The 20584-nt window shown below is 48.0% G+C and overlaps 1 protein-coding gene across 2 annotated transcripts in view; it reads right to left on the bottom strand.

Annotated features, from left to right (window-relative positions):
- Window positions 1–20584, bottom strand: part of LOC115457647 (persulfide dioxygenase ETHE1, mitochondrial-like) — a 61993-nt gene that overhangs the window by 13245 nt on the left and 28164 nt on the right. Inside the window, exons 3-9 of one of the 2 annotated variants that reach the window (XR_003939990.1) lie at window positions 17921–18069; window positions 12143–12272; window positions 10590–10679; window positions 10370–10486; window positions 5343–5853; window positions 985–995; window positions 761–763 (exon numbers count right to left, since the gene is read on the bottom strand). Coding sequence is in view for 1 of the 2 variants with exons in the window: in XM_030187170.1 (XP_030043030.1) it covers window positions 5804–5853; window positions 10370–10486; window positions 10590–10679; window positions 12143–12272; window positions 17921–18069 (536 nt within the window). In the remaining variant the exon portion in view is untranslated. Of the gene's footprint in view, window positions 1–760; window positions 764–984; window positions 996–5270; window positions 5854–10369; window positions 10487–10589; window positions 10680–12142; window positions 12273–17920; window positions 18070–20584 lie in introns of those variants that run through there. The other variant, XM_030187170.1, reaches the window with a different exon arrangement.

Raw genomic sequence — 20584 nt, 5'->3', positions numbered from 1 at the left:
AAAAGGACTAAAATGTCTATCCTGCTCCTCAACCTCATTTCCCCCCAACTTGTGTACATTTTTTCTCAACATCATTAAAAAGTATAATTTAAAAAAACTCACGTCTGATTTACTTTATGTTCATTATTTATTTTTGTACATTTGTACCCTGTGCTTTCCCACTCATAGCAGGCTCAATGTGGCAGGCAATGGAGGGTTAAGTAACTTGCCTAGAGTCACAAGGAGCTGCCTGTGCTGGGAATCAAACTCAATTCCTCAGCACCAAAGTTCACCACCCTAACCACTAGGCCACTCCTCCACTATATTATCAGGACAGAGCCTCACTAACTAAGAAAAGAAAATCATGTGAACAAAAACTGCCCTGCCAGGTCAGACCCCCTATTCCTCTTGGTACCTCCCTGTCTCCACTGGTAGCAGGGAGTAGAAGGTGGTGGCAAGTAGAGGGTTGTTCATCTCCTCTCAGCTTCCGGCAGTCATTGTTTAAGCATGACCTGAATTCTAGGGTTAAAACCTAGATTTCCAGGGAAGGTGCTTTTTGTATGGCATGTAGATTTTCTTATTGAGGACGGGTAGCAGAAGGGTTTCACATTCAGGAGGGTAGGATATACGTACAGTACACACTCTTTAAGAAAAGTGTGTACTATATTCAAATAGAGCCTAATTCTATAAATGACACCTTAAAAATTGGTGCCAAAAAACCACATAGCATGATTCTACAAACTATGCCTATAGTTAGGTGTAGTTTATAGAATATGCCTACAAGCTGTTCTTGTGACTAAAATTCTAATTAAAGCCAATTAGTGCCACTGATTGGTTAAGTGCCAATTATCAGTGCTGACTGGCTTGTTAATCAATTAAGTTATGTGCATGATTTGGCCGTGCAGCCAAATTAGCACGCACAACTTAAGATGTCATATACAGAATTTGGGGGATGGTGCACACTGTTATCAGCAAACATTTGTTTCAAATGATAGCTCATCCCACACAGGAGTGGCCTAGTGGTTAGGGTGGTGGACTTTGGTCCTGAGGAACTGAGTTCAATTCCCACTTCAGGCACAGGCAGCTTAACCCTCCATTGCCCCATGTAAGCCGCATTGAGCCTGCCATGAGTGGGAAAGCGCAGGGTACAAATGAAACAAAAATAAAATAGATACTATTGGAGATTCTACATGGAATGTTGCTATTCCACTAGCAACATTCCATGTAGAAGGTTGTGTAGGCTTCTGTTTCTGTGAGTCTGACGTCCTGCGCGGCCACATTGGTGATCTGCAAGGGCCGACTTCTAGTGGAATAGCAACATTCCATGTAGAATCTCAAATAGTAGCAACAGTGGAGGAGTGGGAGTGGCCTAGTGGTTAGGGTGGTGGACTTTGGTCCTGGGGAACTGAGGAATTGAGTTTGATTCCCACTTCAGGCACAGGTAGCTCCTTGTGACTCTGGGCTCAATTGCTCCATGTAAGTGGCATTGAGCCTGCCATTAGTGGGAAAGCGCGGGCTACAAATGTAACAACAACACTGAGCTAAGGATTTCAGGGTATTGTCCACAATATCTCCAAGATCTTTTTCTTGACTCTAAACCAGTGGTGTGCTGGAGCAGGCTCTCACGGGCTTGCGAGAGCCGTTTGTTAAGATTTTAAGAAATTTGGGAGCCAGTTGTTAAAGTAGCCCCCCCTCCCCTTGGCTACTTTTAACAACTGGCTCCCCAAATGTGGGCTCAGGCCCTCTCCTTTTACTTTGCTGGTGGAGATGCTGAGCCCTGCCAGCCAAGTAAATAGACTACTGCTGATCCCCGATCCTTGTTTCCAGCTCTGAGCAGCAGCAGGATAGCATGCTGCTCACAGCTAGAAACCAGCAGCAGAAAGTGGTGGCAGTCCATTTATTGGCAGGTAGGGCTTCAGCATCCTAGGGTGCCCGCACGAGGGGAGGAGAGAGGCATGCGTTGCCCCCAAGTCAACCCTTCCCCTCCCCCCCCAAATTGCACGGTTGGCTATACCCGGAGAGAGAGTCCGTTGTTAAACATTTACCAGCACACCCATGCTCTTAACCCAGGATCACGTACTGATAGTTAGGACTGTTTGTCACTAGCTGCATCACTTTGCACTTGTCCACCCTGAATTTCATCTGCTTGCACCTGGTTGGGTTTCACCATCCCTGCTGTGCCACCTTTGCACAGAAACAAACACCAAAGTGAAAGAGCTGAGCGTGCAATAAAATAAAACTTTTAATTTACAGGAAGAAATAAATAAATCATATTTTTCAGATTTGTTTTGGAGGGGTGGGGAAGGACAGATTAGAGGATGATGCAGTGGCGTACCAAGGGGGGCGGTCCGCCACGGGTGCACGCCGCTGGGGGGGTGCTGCACGCCTGTCGGCTCTTCGTTTTCATGCTCCCTTTGCCCTGGAACAGGTTACTTCCTGTTCCGGGCCAGAGGGAGCATGAAAACGAAGAGCCGGCAGGCGCGCGGCACCCCCCCCCCCCAGCGGCGTGCACCCAGGGGGGTGTTCTTTCGCCGGGGGATCGTGGGTTCTTTCGCCGGAGGGGGGGGGGGGGGGCGTCGCGCTGTTCCGGGTGGGGCGCTGCACCCGGGGGGCAGGGCGCATCGATGATCCGCCCCGGGTGTCAGCCCCCCTAGGAATGCCACTGGGATGATGCATGCTTTTGTTTCTCCATGCAGTGTGAGATGTGCACTGTCTGGCGTGTCCTTGTGTGCTGTTATCATCTTTTCCCACATGACACCCATAATAAGAGGAACAAGGATAAAGCTGCCAGGAATATTTTCACATGCTCAGTACTATAGAATTCCATTCCAGCTGTTGTTTTCACATCACAGTTGTTTTGCTGACCAAAAGAGCACTTTTCTGTGGTTGCTCGGCACTGCACAGGCAATCCAGCTGACAATGCTCAAGCTGTGCACTTGCCGCCTCCAGTAGCAGCAGCTGCAGTAACACACCATAGAAACAGAGGATGGTGCTAGAAAATCACCACTAGATGTCATCCAGTCACACTGCCCACGTTCCTTTTCAGCTGCAAGTCCACAAACCTGACCTGATCTGAGATTTTACCCCTCATTTCCCTGTTCTTAAGAATCCTCTATGTTTTGTCCCCAGACTTTCTTGAATTCCATGACTCTTCCATGCACCCACCGCCCTTTCTATAAGACTTAGTCCATCAGTGGAATTTCAGCTGCTTCTCTTCTTGATAAGAGGAGGAGTAACACAGCTAGAGTTCCACATCCAAGTTGGTTGTGCAGTATCCAAGACATTGAAAAAAGCAAACAAATTATTCCATGCAATAATTATTAAGTAGTTAGGAAATACAGAATCATCATTCTTATCCCTGTTTATTTCTGCTTGCTCTCTTAAAAGAAATGAGAAAGCAAAAGGGTTATGAAAGCTCTTCCTACATAGTCCCACCACTGCAGAACTTAACTGAAACAGGCTCCCGCTGTTCTGTTTGTTATCAGACTTATGTGCCAGCACCATTACAATAAATCTACAGCAATACTACAAACAAGACAACTGAGAGTGGCCTCAGATGGACAACTTTTCTTCCGGGAAATAAAGAAGACTAACAGAAGATGGAATGCAGACAAACAAATAGAATATTCTAAGAAAGGCAGGTAGCGCCAGCTCGGAGAGTAGTTTCCTGATGAGCATAAAAGGATGACCAGAAGACACTATCCAGCTTATTTTCGAAAGAGAAAGACGCCCATATTTCGACCCAAATCGGGAGATGGGTGTCTTTCTCCCGTGGGCGAACAAATCGGTATAATCGAAAGCCGATTTTGGTCGTCTTCAACTGCACTCCGTCGCAGGAACGAACAAAGTGGATGGGGGCGTGTCGGAGGTGTGGTGAAGGCGGGACTGGGGCGTGGTTATCGGCTGAGGAGAGATGGGCGTCTTTAGCTGATAACCGAAACAAGAAGGGCGTTTTGGACGAGAATTTGGTCCGCTTTATTTGGACCCTTTTTTTTCAGGTCCAAGTCCCAAAAAAGTACTCCAACTGACCAGATGACCACCGGAGGGAATCGGGGATCACCTCCCTTGACTCCTCCAGTGGTCACTAACCCCCTCCCACCAAACAAAACCCAATTTACAAACTTTTTTTGCCAGCCTCAAATGCTGTACCCACCTCCATGACAGCAGAATGTGTTCTATCCTCTGACAGCCTTTCCCTGGTTCTGATGTGGCTCTCGGGTGAGTGTGACATCTTTTCTGTTATGCGCACTGCAGAGTCACATCAGCAATGCATTGTGGTGGGTGTAGGGTATTGGGCTCCGTGATTCCACTAGCTTGTGTTAAATGCTCACGATGTTGGTAGTTGGTAGGCTCTACTCCCATGGTGCTTTTCCCTCTGCTTACTGGGTCATAGTGTGCCCTGTTTTGTTTCCATGAGGTAGTGGCATTTTTGTAAGACAGTTTTAACTCCCCTTCATGTGTTACCCAAGTTACTGAAAGTGGGCATTGTACAGCATTCTGCCAGCTCGGACCTACTGCTAATCTCAGTACCAGGGAGACTCTTTGCCAGTGGGGCACAACCTCTTATCTGCAGTTAACTGTGAGTAAACGTGCTTATTCCAATAAAGGACGTTTTCGGAGACATTAGTGTTCAGGTGTCAACTGGTGTGCCAAGGTTCTACAGCAGCAACAAGTCCTAGAGGCCTGCGTGTATGCAGGTCCCTGGAGCACTTTTAGTGGGTACCGCCGTGTACTTCAGGCAGGCGGACCCAGGCCCATCCCCCCTACCTGTAACACTTGTGCTGGTAAATGGGAGGCCTCCAAAACCCACTGTACCCACATGTAGGTGCCCCCTTCACCCCTAAGAGCTATGGTAGTGTTGTACATTTGTGGGTAGTGGGTTTTGGGGGTTGGGGGTTGGGTGCTCAGCACCCGTGGTAAGGGAGCTATGCATGTGGGAGCTGTTTCTGAAGTCCACCGCACTGACCTCTAGGGTGCCCAGTTGGTGTCCTGGCATGTCAGGGGGGCCAGTGTACTACGAATCCTGGCCCCTCCTACGACCAAATGGCTCGGATTAGGACGTTTTTGAGCTGTCCGGTTTTAGTTTCCATTATTGCTAAAAAAAAAAAACCGCCCAGCCCAGAAACGAACAAATCCATGGCATTTGGTCCGTACAAATCGTATTTTCGAAACAAAACAAAGACGTCCATTTTTTTCGAAAATATGGTCTGTGCCTCGTCTTCACTTACCCATTTTCAGACTTAGACGCCCATGGAGATAGGTGATCGCGTTCGATTATGCCCCTCCACGTCAGCAAGAACAAGCTGATCCAGTCCTGTTTTTACCCCCACAGCATTCCAGATCGTCTTGTTTTCCCTAAGGACATTTGCATATATGCTGCTGGCATAAAATCAGAACTGCATCCACCTGCCTTGGATAACATGGAGCTCACTGACACTTTCCTGGTAACACATGAAGGCATACCACAAGCTGGTCCAATGCACAGCTAAACTCTTATGATCCTGCTCTGATTTGGTGTTAACAAATTCACTACATGCTGAAAACGTAAATATCCACACACAAACTCACTCACTATATAGTGCCGGAGTCTTCTCACCCCGTGCAATTAAGCTCAGAGCTGCCCCAAAGGGACACTGAACTGCTGACAGTATAAAGCAGCATTCAACTGTCTTTTTCACAGGTAGATTTAGGCTGAGGGAGAGGTGCTATAAGAGGGTTTTATGGTTCATTCTGTACCATAGGAACTCATTATTTACAGAGTTTGGGAAGGGGGAGGCTGTAGCAGAACTGTGAGGCAGGGAGAATGCATCTTCTTGCAGCAAGGCTACGAATCACCCTGCAGCCCACACAACAGGTTAGCTGGAACTGCAAAATCTAGAAAGAAAAAAAAGAGAGAAATTGTGAGGATTTAGTCCTACACTCTGCTTTCTTTCCTTCCAGCCCTTCATTGGCTGTGTTTATTTCATTCTGAATGCACCTTTGTTAACCGCACAAATCAGTTTTATTCGACTTGTGGTCTATAAGCTTATTAAATAAATAGCTTCCAACAGCACCTTCTAGTGGGTCAGGCTGGGACTGCATGAGGCAATTTTATTTATTTATTTATTTACTTACAGGCCCTTTTACCAAGCAGCTGTAAAAGATGGCCTGCGGTAGCGTTGGTGCAGGCGATTGCTGCGCGCCGAGGCCATCTTTTACCGCAGGGGGGTAAAAAGGCATTTTTGCAATACATGCAGTAAATGGCCGTGCACCACTTCAAAAAGTGGCGTGCGGCCATTTACTGCCAGAACCCATACTGCCTAGGAAGCAGTGAGGGCTCCAGCGGTAACCTGGCGGTAATCAAGCAGCGTGCGGCGCTTGGCACGCCCACTCCCAGCACCAGAAACAGAACTATTGCTGGGCTCCTGGGTGAGTCACTGTGTGACATACGGACAGTAGCTCTACCGCCAGTTGATAAAAGGGCCCTTTACTGACATTTACATACCATTTTCCAGACTAAAAAGTCAGATAAAAAACAACAAAGCAGTGGAATCAACTGCATTTATTGGAACAATACCCGACGTGGCCACGTTTCGCCCTCAGGCTGCGTCAGGGGTGCAAACTATCAAATGTGTTTATAAATATATCATATACACTAATAGTGGGATGAGAACCGTTATTCCAAAAATCTAGTTCCACTTATCTGCTGTTTCCAACTGAACTGTACCCCTGACGCAGCCTGAGGGCGAAACGTGGCCACGTCGGGTATTGTTCCAATAAATGCATTTGATTCCACTGCGTTGTTGTTTTTTATCTACTGTTTTGTAAGCAGTTGTGTGCCTTTTTGTTTTTTTTGTTTCAGACTAAAAAGTCATACAAAATGGTTTACACAACCATGAAAACAGTAAAAAAAAAAGGTGAAAAATAATAAAACAAAAAAAAAATCAAGATATTAAAAATAATACTCTAAACACAGAATTCCTTCCTAGGACAAAAATTTACATAAGCATTAGCAAAAGAATAATCAAATTAACTGGGCAACAGAAAAGCTTTTAACTTTCTTCTAAATACCATAAAGTTTGTTTCTAACTTCAGATCTCTAGGAAATTTATTCCACAATTCTGGACCTATAACTCTGAAAGCTTTCGATGGCCATCCTACTATTCTTATAATGTCAGTGCTAGGGATTTGAAGCAAATAGCCCTGACCTGAACGTAAAGAGCGATTTGGCATATAAGAAACGAGCTTCTCTTTCAAATCCCATGATTTATGGCACTGTAAAACCTTAAAAATTATGGTCAAACATTTAAACGGAACCCTTTCTCTCATGGGGAGCCAATGTAATTGAGCCAAAAGGGAACTAGCACTCTCTCAACGGAGCTCACCCAACAACACTCTTGCAGCTGTATTCTGGTGAACTTGTAATTTCCTAAACAAATCTTGGGCAAACCCATATATAAGTCAATACAGAGAGGGTCCAGAGTACAAAACAGACAACAAAAAGAAGCACCAAAACCCTTCAAAATCGGGACACAATTCCTTTAATGGTGTAACTTTAGAATCTGTCTTCCAAAAGTGACACGGCACGGGCTGTGTTTCGGCACAAAGCACCTGCGTCAGGGGTCAAAAGTGATGTGACGTCTGATGTTTGATCCGTTGAAACAAGGGACGGTCTTTGCTTTGCAAGCACTGAGTGATAAGTACATAGGTACATAAGTATTGCCACACTGGGACAGACCAAAGGTCCATCAAGCCCAGCATCCTGTTTCCAACAGTGGCCAATCCAGGTCACAAATACCTGGCAAGATCCCAGAAAACTCAATACATTTTATGCTGCTTAGCCCAGAAATAAGTAGTGGATTTTCCCCAAGTCAATTTAATAATGGTCTATGGGCTTTTCCTTTACAAAGCCATCCAGACCCTTTTTTATTTGTTTGTTTCATTTGTATCCCACATTTCCCCACCTATTTGCAGGCTCAATGTAGCTTTTTAAACCCTGCTAAGCTAACCTCCTTTACCACATTCTCTGGCAACGAATTCCAGCGTTTAATTACATGTTGACTGAAGAAACATTTTCTCTGATTCGTATTTAATTTACTACTTTGTAGCTTCATCGAATGCCCTCTAGTCCTAGTATTTTTGGAAAGAGTAAACAAGTGATTCACGTCTACCCGTTCCACTCCACTCATTATTTTATAGACCTCTATCATAGCATATCCCCTCATCCATTTCTTTTCCAAGCTGAAGAGCCCTAGAAGCTTCAGCCTTTCCTCAAAGGGATGACTTACATTGAACCCATTAGACGTCACATCACTTCTGACCCCTGACACAGGCACTGTGCACTGAAACACGACCCCTGTCGGGTCACTATTGGAAGACTGTTTCTAAAGTTACACCATTAAAGGAATTGTGTCCCAATTTTGAAGGCTCTTGGTGCTTCTTTTTGTTGTCCAAACCCATATATAAAACATTACGATCAGTGGTGTGCTGGTAAATGTTTAACAACAGGCTCTCTCTCCGGGTGTAGCTAGCCCTGCAACTTGGGGGGGGGGGGGGCACAGGGTAGACTGGGGGGCAATGCATTTCTCTCTCCCCCCCCCCCCCCCCCCCCCGTGTGGACGTGCTAGGGATACCTTTGCAGGCATATGCCAGGACCTTGTGCACGCGAGAAGTTCCGGTATGCTGCTCAGAGCTGAAAATAAGCAGAGGGGAGCAGCGGCAGTCTATTTATTTGGCTGATGGGGCTCGGCATCCCCGCCATTAAGGTAAAAAGTTCAGGAGGAGGCCTGAGTCCAAATTTTGGGAGCCGGTTGCCTTATCTCTTGTTTGTCCTGTTTGTCTGTCCTAATTAGATTGTAAGCTCTGTCGAGCAGGGACTGTCTCTTCATGTTCCAGTGTATAGCGCTGCATACGTCTAGTAGCGCTTTAGAAATGATAAGTAGTAGTAGTAGTAAAGTAGCCACAAGGGGCTTACTTTAACAGCCTGCTCCCCCCCAAATTAACACCAATGATTACAATAATCCAAAAGATTCAGCATAAAGGTATAAGTGACTGTTGTCAAAGCTTTCTTCTCTAAAAAAAAAAAAAAAGGTCTCAATTGTCTAATTATTTTTAACTTCACAAAGGCTTTTTGAGTAACAAAGCAACCTGATCTTTTCCAGTTTCATCTTGTCCTAACATGACCTCCACTATCCTTAAAGCCTGCTGCCATTCGAATCTCTGACCACGTGTGAGAAACACACCTACATCAGAGGGAGAGATGTTACCAATACCCAAACCAGTGGTTTTACTTATATTAACTACAAGACCACTAGATTTTAACCAACCATCAACCTCAGCAAGACAATTATTCAGCCACAATACTGCAGAATCTTTATTTTCCTTGAAAGGGAGGTCTGAGCTCCCCCCACTCTCCAGCACTGACACTATTCCATACAGCACCTCCTCCTGGGAGAGACTGGAAGTGCAGGAGCCAGTACTGGCATTACAGTTAACAAAAATGCATTCATAATAAATTAAGGAAACACAGACCATACAAAATGGCATGGGAGTTATTATTTGGAAGAATTCACAGCTGCTGCACTTCCAACATCTCCTATTGCAGAGTACCTCAGAGGATGGTGTAACTACAGGGTTTTCATGTGCTCTCATTTAAATTAACTGTGCAGTGATGATAGGGTGAGTTTTGTACAGGGCCACCAAGAGAGGAGCAGGGGGGACAAAATTCCCCAGGCCCGGGCCTCCAAGTGGGGGTCCAGCGCCGGGGTCTCTCTCCTTCTCCTGCACCCAGGCCGCCGGCGCTACAGTCCCCGGTCTCACCTGCCCACCCTTAGCTCCGTCGACAGCCCCCCTCCGTCTGCCACCGGGCCCCCTGCATTCAAATCGGCAGCGCCTCACCTCCGTGTGAAAGTGGCAGATCGCCTCCCTTCGGGCCTTCCCTCACTTTGTCCCGCCCTTGTCTGATGTAACTTCCTGTTTCCGCGAGGGCGAGGCACAGTGAGGGAAGGCCCAAAGGGAGGCGATCTGTCGCTTTCACATGGAGGTGAGGCACTGCCAATTTGAATGCAGGGGGCCCGGTGGTGGACGGAGAGGGGCTGTCGACGGGGCCGGGGGTGGGCGGGTGGAGACTGGGGACTGTGGTGCCGGCGACCTGAGAGCAGGAGAGGGAGGCAACAGTGGTAGCAATTGGGGGGTGGGGGCGGCCTTGCCCCGGGCCCGGCTCAGTCTCTCGGCGGCCCTGTTTTGTACACAAAAGCTGAGCTAAACTGTGTGCAAAGCAAGCCCACTGTACTTTATTACATTGGCCCTAGGATAGGAAACATTAGCAGGTTGTATTTAGATATTAAACCTCCCCCCCCCCCCCCCCAGTACCACTGCCACCCACTCTCTTCCCATAGTATACAGGTCTTGCCTATTTGCTTGGGGTATGGCAGGTTGAGGTTCTTCATGATCTTGCAGAACTCAGATAGAGGCTTTGTGAGCCGGGGGTTAAATTGCTTCTCCTCAGCCACCGTTGTCACCGTCTGTCCTGGAATTAATTGGAGGAAGTTCAGAATCAGGTCAGATTATGGCTATCAATAGTGAATTGCCCCTCACTGTAGTGCTACCTGCCTTAAGGATTTGAGGCCTACCTGTGTAGTCATGTGCAGGATACAGTTGGCACTCATCCGGGAGGGAGAGAATTTCTTCATGAACTGATTTGTATAATGTCTCTGGATTCCCTGGTTGAAGACAGAAACAAATACAGAAACGTGGGTAGGTTTTTTACATCACATAAAATCTTAGGTTTTCATAGTTCACCGTCTGGATCATACACGTTTTCTTGTAAGATTTACACACTTCTAACAGCAACAAAATCACACACACACAGTCATTCCTCCAGTGTTGTAAAGATGCAGGGACATCCCTACCACTAGATACATTAGGCATTCACCTAGGGGAGCAACATTTGGGGGGCAGCAGGAGAGCAGCTTCTACCCTTCCTGTGTCCAGCATCTCTCCTCTGCCCCTTTCATTGCTACCTTACCTCCTCCCAGACCCAATCCCAAGTTGCAATCAGTTTCAGTGCCAGCATTCAGGCCTGCGCTCAAGAATTGCTATGTCCCACCTGCCTCTGATACAGGAGTTCCTGTCAGGGGAGGACAGCATACAGTGGTAGTTAAGTATGGACATGTATTTAATGGCCCTATGCCAGCTCTGAGTCTGATTTCAACTTCTGCCTGGGCAGAGGCGTAGCCAAGGGGTGCCTCAGGGGCCTGGACCCCCCTTCAGACCCCCTCCAAAATTGCAGCACTGGGTGCTTGGCTGGCAGCGATGCTCAAGCTCTGCCAGCTAAAGAGATTCTGTGCCAGAGCCCCCACCTGTGCTGTTCAAGCAGCAGAATGTTGGGGAGGGGGGTGCTTCAGCCACCGATGTCAGCAAATCTGCACATGCTTAATTCATGCGTTGAACTAAGCATGCACAGAAGTCTGGTATCAAAGGCTGGAGCACCCTACCAGCTTCGGGCAGGGGTTCCAGCAGAGAATCTGTTCAGCTGGTGGGGCTTGAACATCCCTGCCAGTAAAGGGGGAGGGAATGCTTGGCTTCCTCAGTCTATCCCTGCCCCCCACCCACAAATCGAGTTCTGGCTACACTCCTGGGTCTGGGAAAAGGTAGGTCAGTGGCAGCGGGGGCAAGGAAGAGGGGGTAGATGCTGAGCACAGGATGGGAGGAGGAAAATGGAGAGGAGATGCTTAATGGGGGTTAGGGAGTGGACGAGGGATGCTAGCTATCTGGAGGGGTGTTTAGGAAGAAATTAGAGAGGAGAAGGGGGATGCTGGTAACTTGGGTGGAGAGGAGGGAGGGTAAGAGGAGATGCTGGACCTTAAGCCACTGGGGGGGAGGCATGGCTGAAGTTTCACCTAGGGCATCAGATACCCTTGGGCTAGCCCTGGAAATATGCCATCAACCACTGTCCAGGAGCTGAGGATTTCCTTGTAGAGTTCGACTAGCCTTGTCAGTCCTGGAGAATATGGAATTCTTTATATGTTCCGACTCTTTTTATTGTAAATTATGAAAATCATAAGACAACTTTGCAGTTCATGAACTCTGGGGTTTCACAAACAGACATGCGTTCATCCTCTCCCTCCATGTTCACCTCCTGCCCCTACCTACATGCACACAGACTCTCTCCCAAACCTACTACCTTGCTGGAAGTCTGTCCTTCCACAGCCTCGGATCAGCAGTGCATCTCCTGTGAAGGCCATGCTGTGGTCACCCAGGATATAGGTGACGCAGCCGTTTGTGTGGCCTGGAGTGGATCTCACCTCCAGAGTCTGCGGGAGAAGGATGAGACGGGGAATCTCAACATGATCATGACACAGTAGCAGTGCAACACTATGGGATTAGTTAGGTTGGTGTGGTTTGTGGGCAGGGAAATTTCGATTTTAGTTGAAACCGAGCAGCAAATTTCAGCTGCAGATTCAGTTTTAGTCAAAATGGGGGGGGGGGGGGGGGGGGGGGGGACGGTTTTGGTCGCCCTTTAGTTAGAACAGCAAAAAAGCTTTACCTGATTAGCAATCTGAATAGTGCCACTAATGGTCCCTTGCTGACTCCTGATATTCAGTGTTTGCACATCACGTTCAAGATATGCTCCCTAGTTCACAAAATAATTCATGGGGATGCACCAGCCTACATGTCAGACCTTATAGACTACCACCCAGGAATGCCAAAAAATCATCCCGCACATTCCTCAACCTTCACTTCCCCAACTGCAAAGGTCTAAAATACAAACTAACGCATGCGTCAACCTTTTCCTACCTGAGCACACAATTCTGGAACGCGTTGCCACGCAACTTTAAAAACGAACTATGAACTTACTAACTTCCACAAACTACTGAAGACCCATCTCTTTAACAAGGCATACCACAAAGACCAACAAATGTAAATCTCTCCACAAGTATCCAGAAAAGACTTAGTATCAGTGGCGTAGCCAAGGGTGGGCTTGGGTGGGCCCAGGCCCACCCACTTTGGGTTCAGGCCCACCCAGTAACAGCATACCTGTGATGTGGCTGGCAGGGATCCCCAAGCCCCACCAGCTGAAAACTCCCAACAAGTGTCCCTCCTGCATACCTTGTAAGTAGCAGATCTTCACCTGCAGTGGGCAGTGACATACATACTGCTCACACCGGCCCCACAGCCTTCCCTCTGATGTATTTCTGCCTAGGCGGAAACAGGAAGTTGCATCAGAGGGAAGGGTGTGAGGCCAACATGAGCAGTGTGTATTAGTTGCTGCTCGCTGCTGGTGAAAATCTACTATTTAAAAGGTATACAGGAGAGGGGGGATGTTTCAGAGACCAGATGTCATGCAGGCGAGAGAAGGAGAGACCAAATCACGTGTGGGATGGGGCGAGGTTCTTCTGCCCACCCATCTTGGGCCCAGGCCCACCCAAAATTGGGTGTCTGGCTACGCCCCTGCTTAGTATATCTGCTTGTTAGACTACTATCTTGTCTTATCATAATCATGTCACCCAAGATCTGTCTGTAATACTAAATATCTATCTTATCATGTATATCCATTATTCATGATGTATTGTAAGCCACATTGAGCCTGCAAAGAGGTGGGAAAATGTGGGATACAAATGCAATAAATAATAATAATAATAATAGCCTGCTCTTTTATCCACAGTGGCCGGTGTTTCAAAAGCGCCGACTGTCACAGGCTTAATATCAGTTGGATAGATTATACATTTAACTTAGATGTGGGAAAACCAGTATAACTTGGACCTTCTGAGGAAACATATAACTTTTCTATATAGTGTCAATATTTGGGGTCTTATATGTGCATATACATGTAGAAGTCCTGATGTTCAGATATTCTCTATATATGTATGTATAATTTATATTTACATTTTCAGCTGCGCTAGCTGTATTAATAATCTACTGCTGAATATAGGAATAATTTGAAATTCCTAGAGTATGTTTCCAATTATTCCCAAGATGTTTTATTGAAAACTAGTAAAAAAAAGGCCCGTTTCAGAAAGCCATGAAACGGGCGCTAGCAAGGTTTTCCGCGATCACCGCGATTGCCGGTATCCGAGTCCTGCTCCCCGCTCCCACGTGCTGCAGTGCGCGCGCGAGCTTCTCGCCTACCTGACAATGTCCTATGGTATCGGCTGCAGGAGAGGAGGACGCAGACCGTTGGCCCTCGCTGGCGCTCCGTTCGGATTCTTGGACACTCGCAGCTCCCTTCCCTGTCCCTGACGTTTCCCTACTCCTCCACCTCCACATTGGACACTCGTGGCTCCTCCCCTCTCCCTGAGGTCACGATCTACTCCATGAAGGACACCACCTCCGGAAGCCACCAGGCAGCCTCAGAACGTTGGAGGTGAGCTTTATTATATAGGATTGACCAGAAAGATCTATAAGGGCCCAGGATTCAAAACAAGCAGATCTGAGTTTGAGCCATGTGCCTTTATGAGAATTACCAGCCGGGATAGTCCAGAGTTTGCCTCCGTGCACCAAGGGACCCTTAGTTCTGCTTCTCTTATCTGTAGTTAATCTCTAGATGAATTGCCGACTCAGCCCCCAAGTCAACCAAAAAGACTAATCCTGTCCTGGTTTTAACCTATTGCCTGCAGGGAGTTGTAGTTCTGATTGTCCCATTGATTTCTTTTAGAACTACAACTCCCTGCATGCAATGGGGCAAAATTTGGACTGGATCGGTGCCTCTTCTTGCTGAACGGGAGTCAACTAGTCACCCCTGTGTGAGGGGAAGATACAAAGAAGCAGCTGCAGAGCTGCCAAGTGCCCTCAATTCATGGAGGGAAACTTTTGACGTCCTGGTTTTTCAACTCACATCGCAATGCATCGTGGAATTTGTAGTTCCTGGTTAAAAACCATTTGAAATCAGCTGGAAGAGAAAGTGTCAGGATGGGCATTGCCAGAAATCCAGGATCAGCCTAAAACTTCCCTCCTGAAATTAGGTCAGTTGGCAGCTTTGCAGTTTCTATTCCTATGTGCTACATCTGATCTCAAGGTCTCCCAATTCTAGACAAGTTGATTATAGGATTACCCGATTGCTCCATTGTTATCACAAACCAGCTGAGCCGGTACTGGTTTTAGCCTTATTGTATGCACTGAAAGTAAAACTAGGCCTCAACTTGTACCTGATGATCCGAAGCATCTAGTTACCCTACCAGATGGGATTTCAGGCTATCCAAAATTAATATGCATGAGAGAAATTCTAATATAATGGGTCTCTGTGACGAAACAGTGGGTTTCTGAGCTTGAAAACTGTATTATTTTATAAAGTGTATTTCTCCTAATTAGCCAACAGATGGCGCTTGTTTTGAGTTTTAAAGCTGTTGCAGGAAAATATTTTCTCTCTTCCAGTTTCAGTTTATGGAAAGGCAATCTGTAGTACCATTGGGCAGCTACTTTCAAAATTGATGCCCTGGGCTCTGATTGGCCCTGCATTTCAAATCTAGTCTGAAGGTACTGGATTTTCCCCAGTCTCAGCCAGGGAGTGGAGAGGGAAAGATCTCTTTACTGAGACCCTGTGAGCAGTTATATGATACAACCCGTGAGCAGCTATATTTCTTGAACTCCCTATCTACTCCCCAGGTAGTAAACAAATGTTTAGGTAGTTTTATAATTGATCCATATTCAGTTACCTGTTATTGATTGCTGATTTCACCTTTTTCTGTTCACTGTTCAAGTTCTGTGACAATAAACCTTATTTAGTTTACTGACTCTGCTGTCCTGGACTGACTAAGAATCCTAGTTCGTGTTATTGGGTCTGTGGGTGCTTTCTGGGAACTGTGGGCCCCCTGAGGTGTGGTCCCAGTGTCCTAGAAATCACCAGGGAATAACATGAGAGTGGGAGACTAGCCCAGAGGCAAAAGTGACCCAGTCGGTGGGAGGAGGGTGCTAGTATAGAGCATGAGCCCAGGTGCAGGTGAGTCTAGGCAGTGTTGGGCAGACCCTTCAGGTGGCCGCAGGGTAACCCCAGGCGGGTGCTAGGCGTTTCATGACAAGTCTCCAATGCATATTCATTGTGGATATCTTGAAAACAGAGCTGCCACATTCCCTAGTTCTATGAGGGAGACTTCTTGGCAAGACCTGGTTTTAAGCCTACCTCCCAATGCAGTGTGTTATTTGTGCTACACCAGGTTGAAGTTGTCAGGAATCCAGGTCAGGTTTAAAATCTCCCTCCAGAAACTGGGTAACTTGGAAGTTCTGTGAAAATCTGATGGGTTGTGGGGTCACCAGGGGCTGGTGGTTGGGAGGCGGGGATAGTGCTGGGCAGACTTATACGGTCTGTGCCAGAGCCGGTGGTGGGAGGCGGGACTGGTGGTTGGGAGGCGGGGATAGTACTGGGCAGACTTATACGGTCTGGGCCAGAGCCGGTGGTGGGAGGCGGGACTGGTGGTTGGGAGGCGGGGATAGTGCTGGGCAGACTTATACGGTCTGTGCCAGAGCCGGTGGTGGGAGGCGGGACTGGTGGTTGGGAGGCGGGGATAGTGCTGGGCAGACTTATACAGTCTGTGCCAGAGCCGGTGGTGGGAGGCGGGGTGGACTTGTGCGGTCTGTGCCCTGAAGAGGACAGGTACAAATCAAAGTAGGGTGTACACAGAGAGTAGCACATATGAGTTTATCTTGTTGGGCAGACTGGATGGACCGTGCAGGTCTTTTTCTGCCGTCATCTACTATGTTACTATGTTTGGGAAGCCTTGAACTAGCCAACAAGGACAAGCTGTTCCAGTCCTGGTTTTACCCCTATAGACCTAAGAAAACCAGGAGCACATCAGCATGCATGCCATTGGGATAATCAAGACTAGGTTAACATGACCTGGATGATACAGGGCTGTCATTGTCTACGCCAGTGATTCCCAAACCTGTCCTGAGAGAATCCCCAGCAAGTCAGGTGTTCAGGATATCTACAATGAATATTCATAGGAGAGATTTGCATGCAATGGAGGAGGTCTATGCTGACCGAGACATTTTTCTTTACCAAGAAACAAATTACATCTGATGCATCCCTAGGTGCTGGAGTGTGGGGTATCCTTCAGAAGTTGGGGGATCTGGAAATGATTGCTTCAAAGTTTCCCTCAGTGGTTTTGGAATCAAAGGACAACTTCTCCTCCTTTCTCCAGGTCACCCCCTCTCTCATCTCAGACTTTCCACCAGAGCTGGTGGTAGGGACTCTTGTGCCCCCCCCCCTCGCAACCTATCAGTCGGCGCCACCCCACCCCCCATTCCAGTATCTTCTTTCTCTCTTCTCCCTCCCCCATTCTCCCAACCGCTTCCATTTTCCAAGCCAATTATTTCTTCCACTTCACCTCTCTCCCCACCCTCATTCCGGCATCTCCTCTTTTTGAACCCTTACCCCCCCCCCCCCCCCCGACTGGCGTGTCCCTCACCTGCATGGTCTAACTTAAAAAACATTTTTCTAAGCAGAGGGTTTTTGTTGCGGGAGCGATTCAAACATGCTGTTTTCAGCTTCCTCGGCGCTCTCCCTCTGCCGTGGTCCACCCCACCTATGACGTAACTTCTTATTTCCGCCTGGGTGGACCGCAGCAGCAGAGGAAGAGTGCCGAGGAGGCCGAAGGCAGCATGTTTGAATCGCTCCCGCACTGGAAACCCTATGTTTAGAAAGGAACATTTTAAAATTAGACTGGGCAGGTGAGGGAGACGCCGGACGGGGGTAGAGAGAAGGGGAAGATATGCTGGCCCAGCGTATGCCATTTCTGGTGCCCCCAAATGTTGGCGCCCCCCCTGCCATGCATACCCTGCTTACTGCGTTCCGCCGGCCCTGCCTTCCACTTTAAGCTGTATGGCACCCCTAGGCCAACGCCTACCCCGCTTAATGCAAAATCCAACCTTGGCTCTAACCAGGTTCCCTATCGTCCACCCCAAAGTCAGTCTGAGGCTGTCAGTCCTGCTATTTTAACGACATGCAAGAACACAGTCAGTTCCTTACTAAGCCACCAAACTTGATCGTGTCACCAGCTTTAATATAAACGTCAGCCTTGCCCCCGCTCTCCAGGCTCAGGACACTGCGACACCCAGGAATCTTCTCCTTCAGCCGTCCAGAGCCTGTCACGTGGTCCGCGTGGACATGCGTATTGGCTAAAACGAAAAGAGGCCAGAATTACCAAGCAGTAAGGAATCCTTTTCATCAGAAAGGTGAGTGCAGGGGTCTGGACACATGCCTGAGAAACAAAAATTTTAATGCCCATGTCTCAGGGCACAGAGTTATTCACATGTTCAGACCGAGGCCCTCTGCGGTGAGCAAGCTGCCATGCAAGCTCACTTCCAATGCAACATAAGGGTGAGTATCCCCATTCCTTCCTTCCTTCCAGTGGCATATTTATTCATAAGTAATGCCACACTGGGAAAAGATCAAGGGTCCATCGAGCCCAGCATCCTGTCCACGACAGGGGCCAATCCAGGCCAAGGGCACCTGGCAAGCTTCCCAAACGTACAAACATTCTATACATGTTATTCCTGGAATTGTGGATTTTTCCCAAGTCCATTTAGTAGCGGTTTATGGACTTGTCCTTTAGGAAACCGTCCAACCCCTTTTTAAAGTCTGCTAAGCTAACCGCCTTCACCACTTTCTCCGGCAACGAATTCCAGAGTTTAATTACACGTTGGGTGAAGAAAAATTTTCTCCGATTTGTTTTAAATTTACTACACTGTAGTTTCATCGCATGCCCCCTAGTCCTAGTATTTTTGGAAAGCGTGAACAGACGCTTCACATCCACCTGTTCCACTCCACTCATTATTTTATATACCTCTATCATGTCTCCCCTCAGCCGTCTCTTCTCCAAGCTGTAAAGCCCTAGCCTCCTTAGTCTTTCTTCATAGGGAAGTTGTCCCATCCCCGCTATCATTTTAGTCGCCCTTTGCTGCACCTTTTCCAATTCAAAGTGAGTGTGTTGCGTATGCGCCTCTTGTTAGACCTGTCAACTGGCCCCCTGCCCCCCCCCCCCCCCCCCCGGCCCATATCTTAAAATCATCTCTGCTTAAGTCTTCGCCTGGGCAGTGGTACTCTGCACTGGAACTTCCTTTCTGAACCGTCCCACCCAGTGGTGTCGCGAGGGCAGCTGACACCCGGGGCGGGTCGCCGCTGCGCACCTCCCCCCCCGGGTGCAGCGCGACGCACCCCCCGCCCCGCCCGCGAGAATATACCTGGAAGGCGGTGAGGGGCGGGTGGGAGGGCCAATCCGCCGAGAGCACGCCGCTGGGGGGGTGTCGGCGCCTCGCTGGCTCCTTGCTCTCTCTGCCCCGGAAGTAACCTGTTCTGGGGCAGAGAGAGCAAGGAACCAGCAAGGCGCCGACACCCCCCAGCGGCGTGCACCCGGGGCGGACCGCCCCACTGCCCCCCCTTCCTACGCCACTGGTCCCACCCCTTCTGATGCAACTTCCTGTTTTGTGAAGGGCGGGATGGTACAGACAGAATACTCCCGTGCAGGCCACAGGCAGCCTATGAGTGCCACTAGGCAAAGACTGGAGCAGAGATGATTTTAAGGTACCGGGGAAGAGGGGGTCAGAAATTTTTAACAGGGGGAGCATCTCCCATGACTCCCTCTTCCCTGGTACCTTAAAATCATCTCTGCTCCAGTCTTTGCCTAGTGGCACTCATAGGATGCTCCCCCCTGTTAAATATTTCTGGCTATGCCACTGCTTCCTTCACAGACTTAAGCATGTCTGTGGGCGGGGAGGGACTTGGCTGAAATGTGTAAAGTCTGTCTCAGCAGAGTAGCAGGGGATGTGTGTGTTAGTCCAGATAGTGGGTATGGGGTGTGAGTAGTGACTGAAGGTGTACATGAGGTCCATGTCTATAAGTACTATGACATGTATCTTTGTCTACATGGAGCGAGTTAGCTGTTTATGTGTGGGGAGTGGGTTGGGGGGCTGGGATGGCATATGGCTCATCTCTCAGCAGCCCTGTTTTTAGCCAGTGATGACAGCGAAAACTCCATGATCCTAAGAAAGAATGTTTTATGTTGGACTCTGTTCAGGCTTTTCTCTCCTGTCACATTTATACTATGAAGCTTTAAGCCTTCAATATGACATGTGTGCTGTGAGCCAGGTCAGAAGTAATGGTTAGGACCCCTTTCCTGTGGGGCGGAGGGGGCAACAGAGGGATGTGAACACTATCTCTGCAGCAAACCTGGCCAGACTAAACACTCACACTGTACTCTCTTACCTCAGCGGAAGTGGCAAAAACCTGGCGCTGTGACTCCAATGCCTTCAGATAGGCAAATAAAGGAAAAGTGATCCTACTCCGATAAGGTAAAAGTGACCTTGTTAGGGTAATGCCAGTGCATGTGTGTGTGACTGCTCAGTCACCTCCTGCTCAGATCTGTGAACACAGTTTCCCCTTAACCACATCAATAGAAATAAAACAAAATAAAACATGGAAAATAAAATAAAATGATACCTTTTATATTGGACATAACTTAATACATTTCTTGATTAGCTTTCGAAGGTTGCCCTTCTTCGTCAGATCGGAAATCAGCAAAAGTTGGTAGATGACAGTATATATGAGTGAAACATCAAAGCATTTCAGTGAGAGTCTATATGCATGGAGACAGGGGATGAGTGAAACATCAAAGCATTTCAGTGAGAGTCTAAC

This window comes from Microcaecilia unicolor, chromosome 14 (assembly GCF_901765095.1).
Source record: "Microcaecilia unicolor chromosome 14, aMicUni1.1, whole genome shotgun sequence".
Lineage (NCBI taxonomy): Eukaryota > Metazoa > Chordata > Amphibia > Gymnophiona > Siphonopidae > Microcaecilia > Microcaecilia unicolor.
Note: the sequence above shows the minus strand (reverse complement) of the source record. Positions and strands in the feature narration are given on the sequence as shown.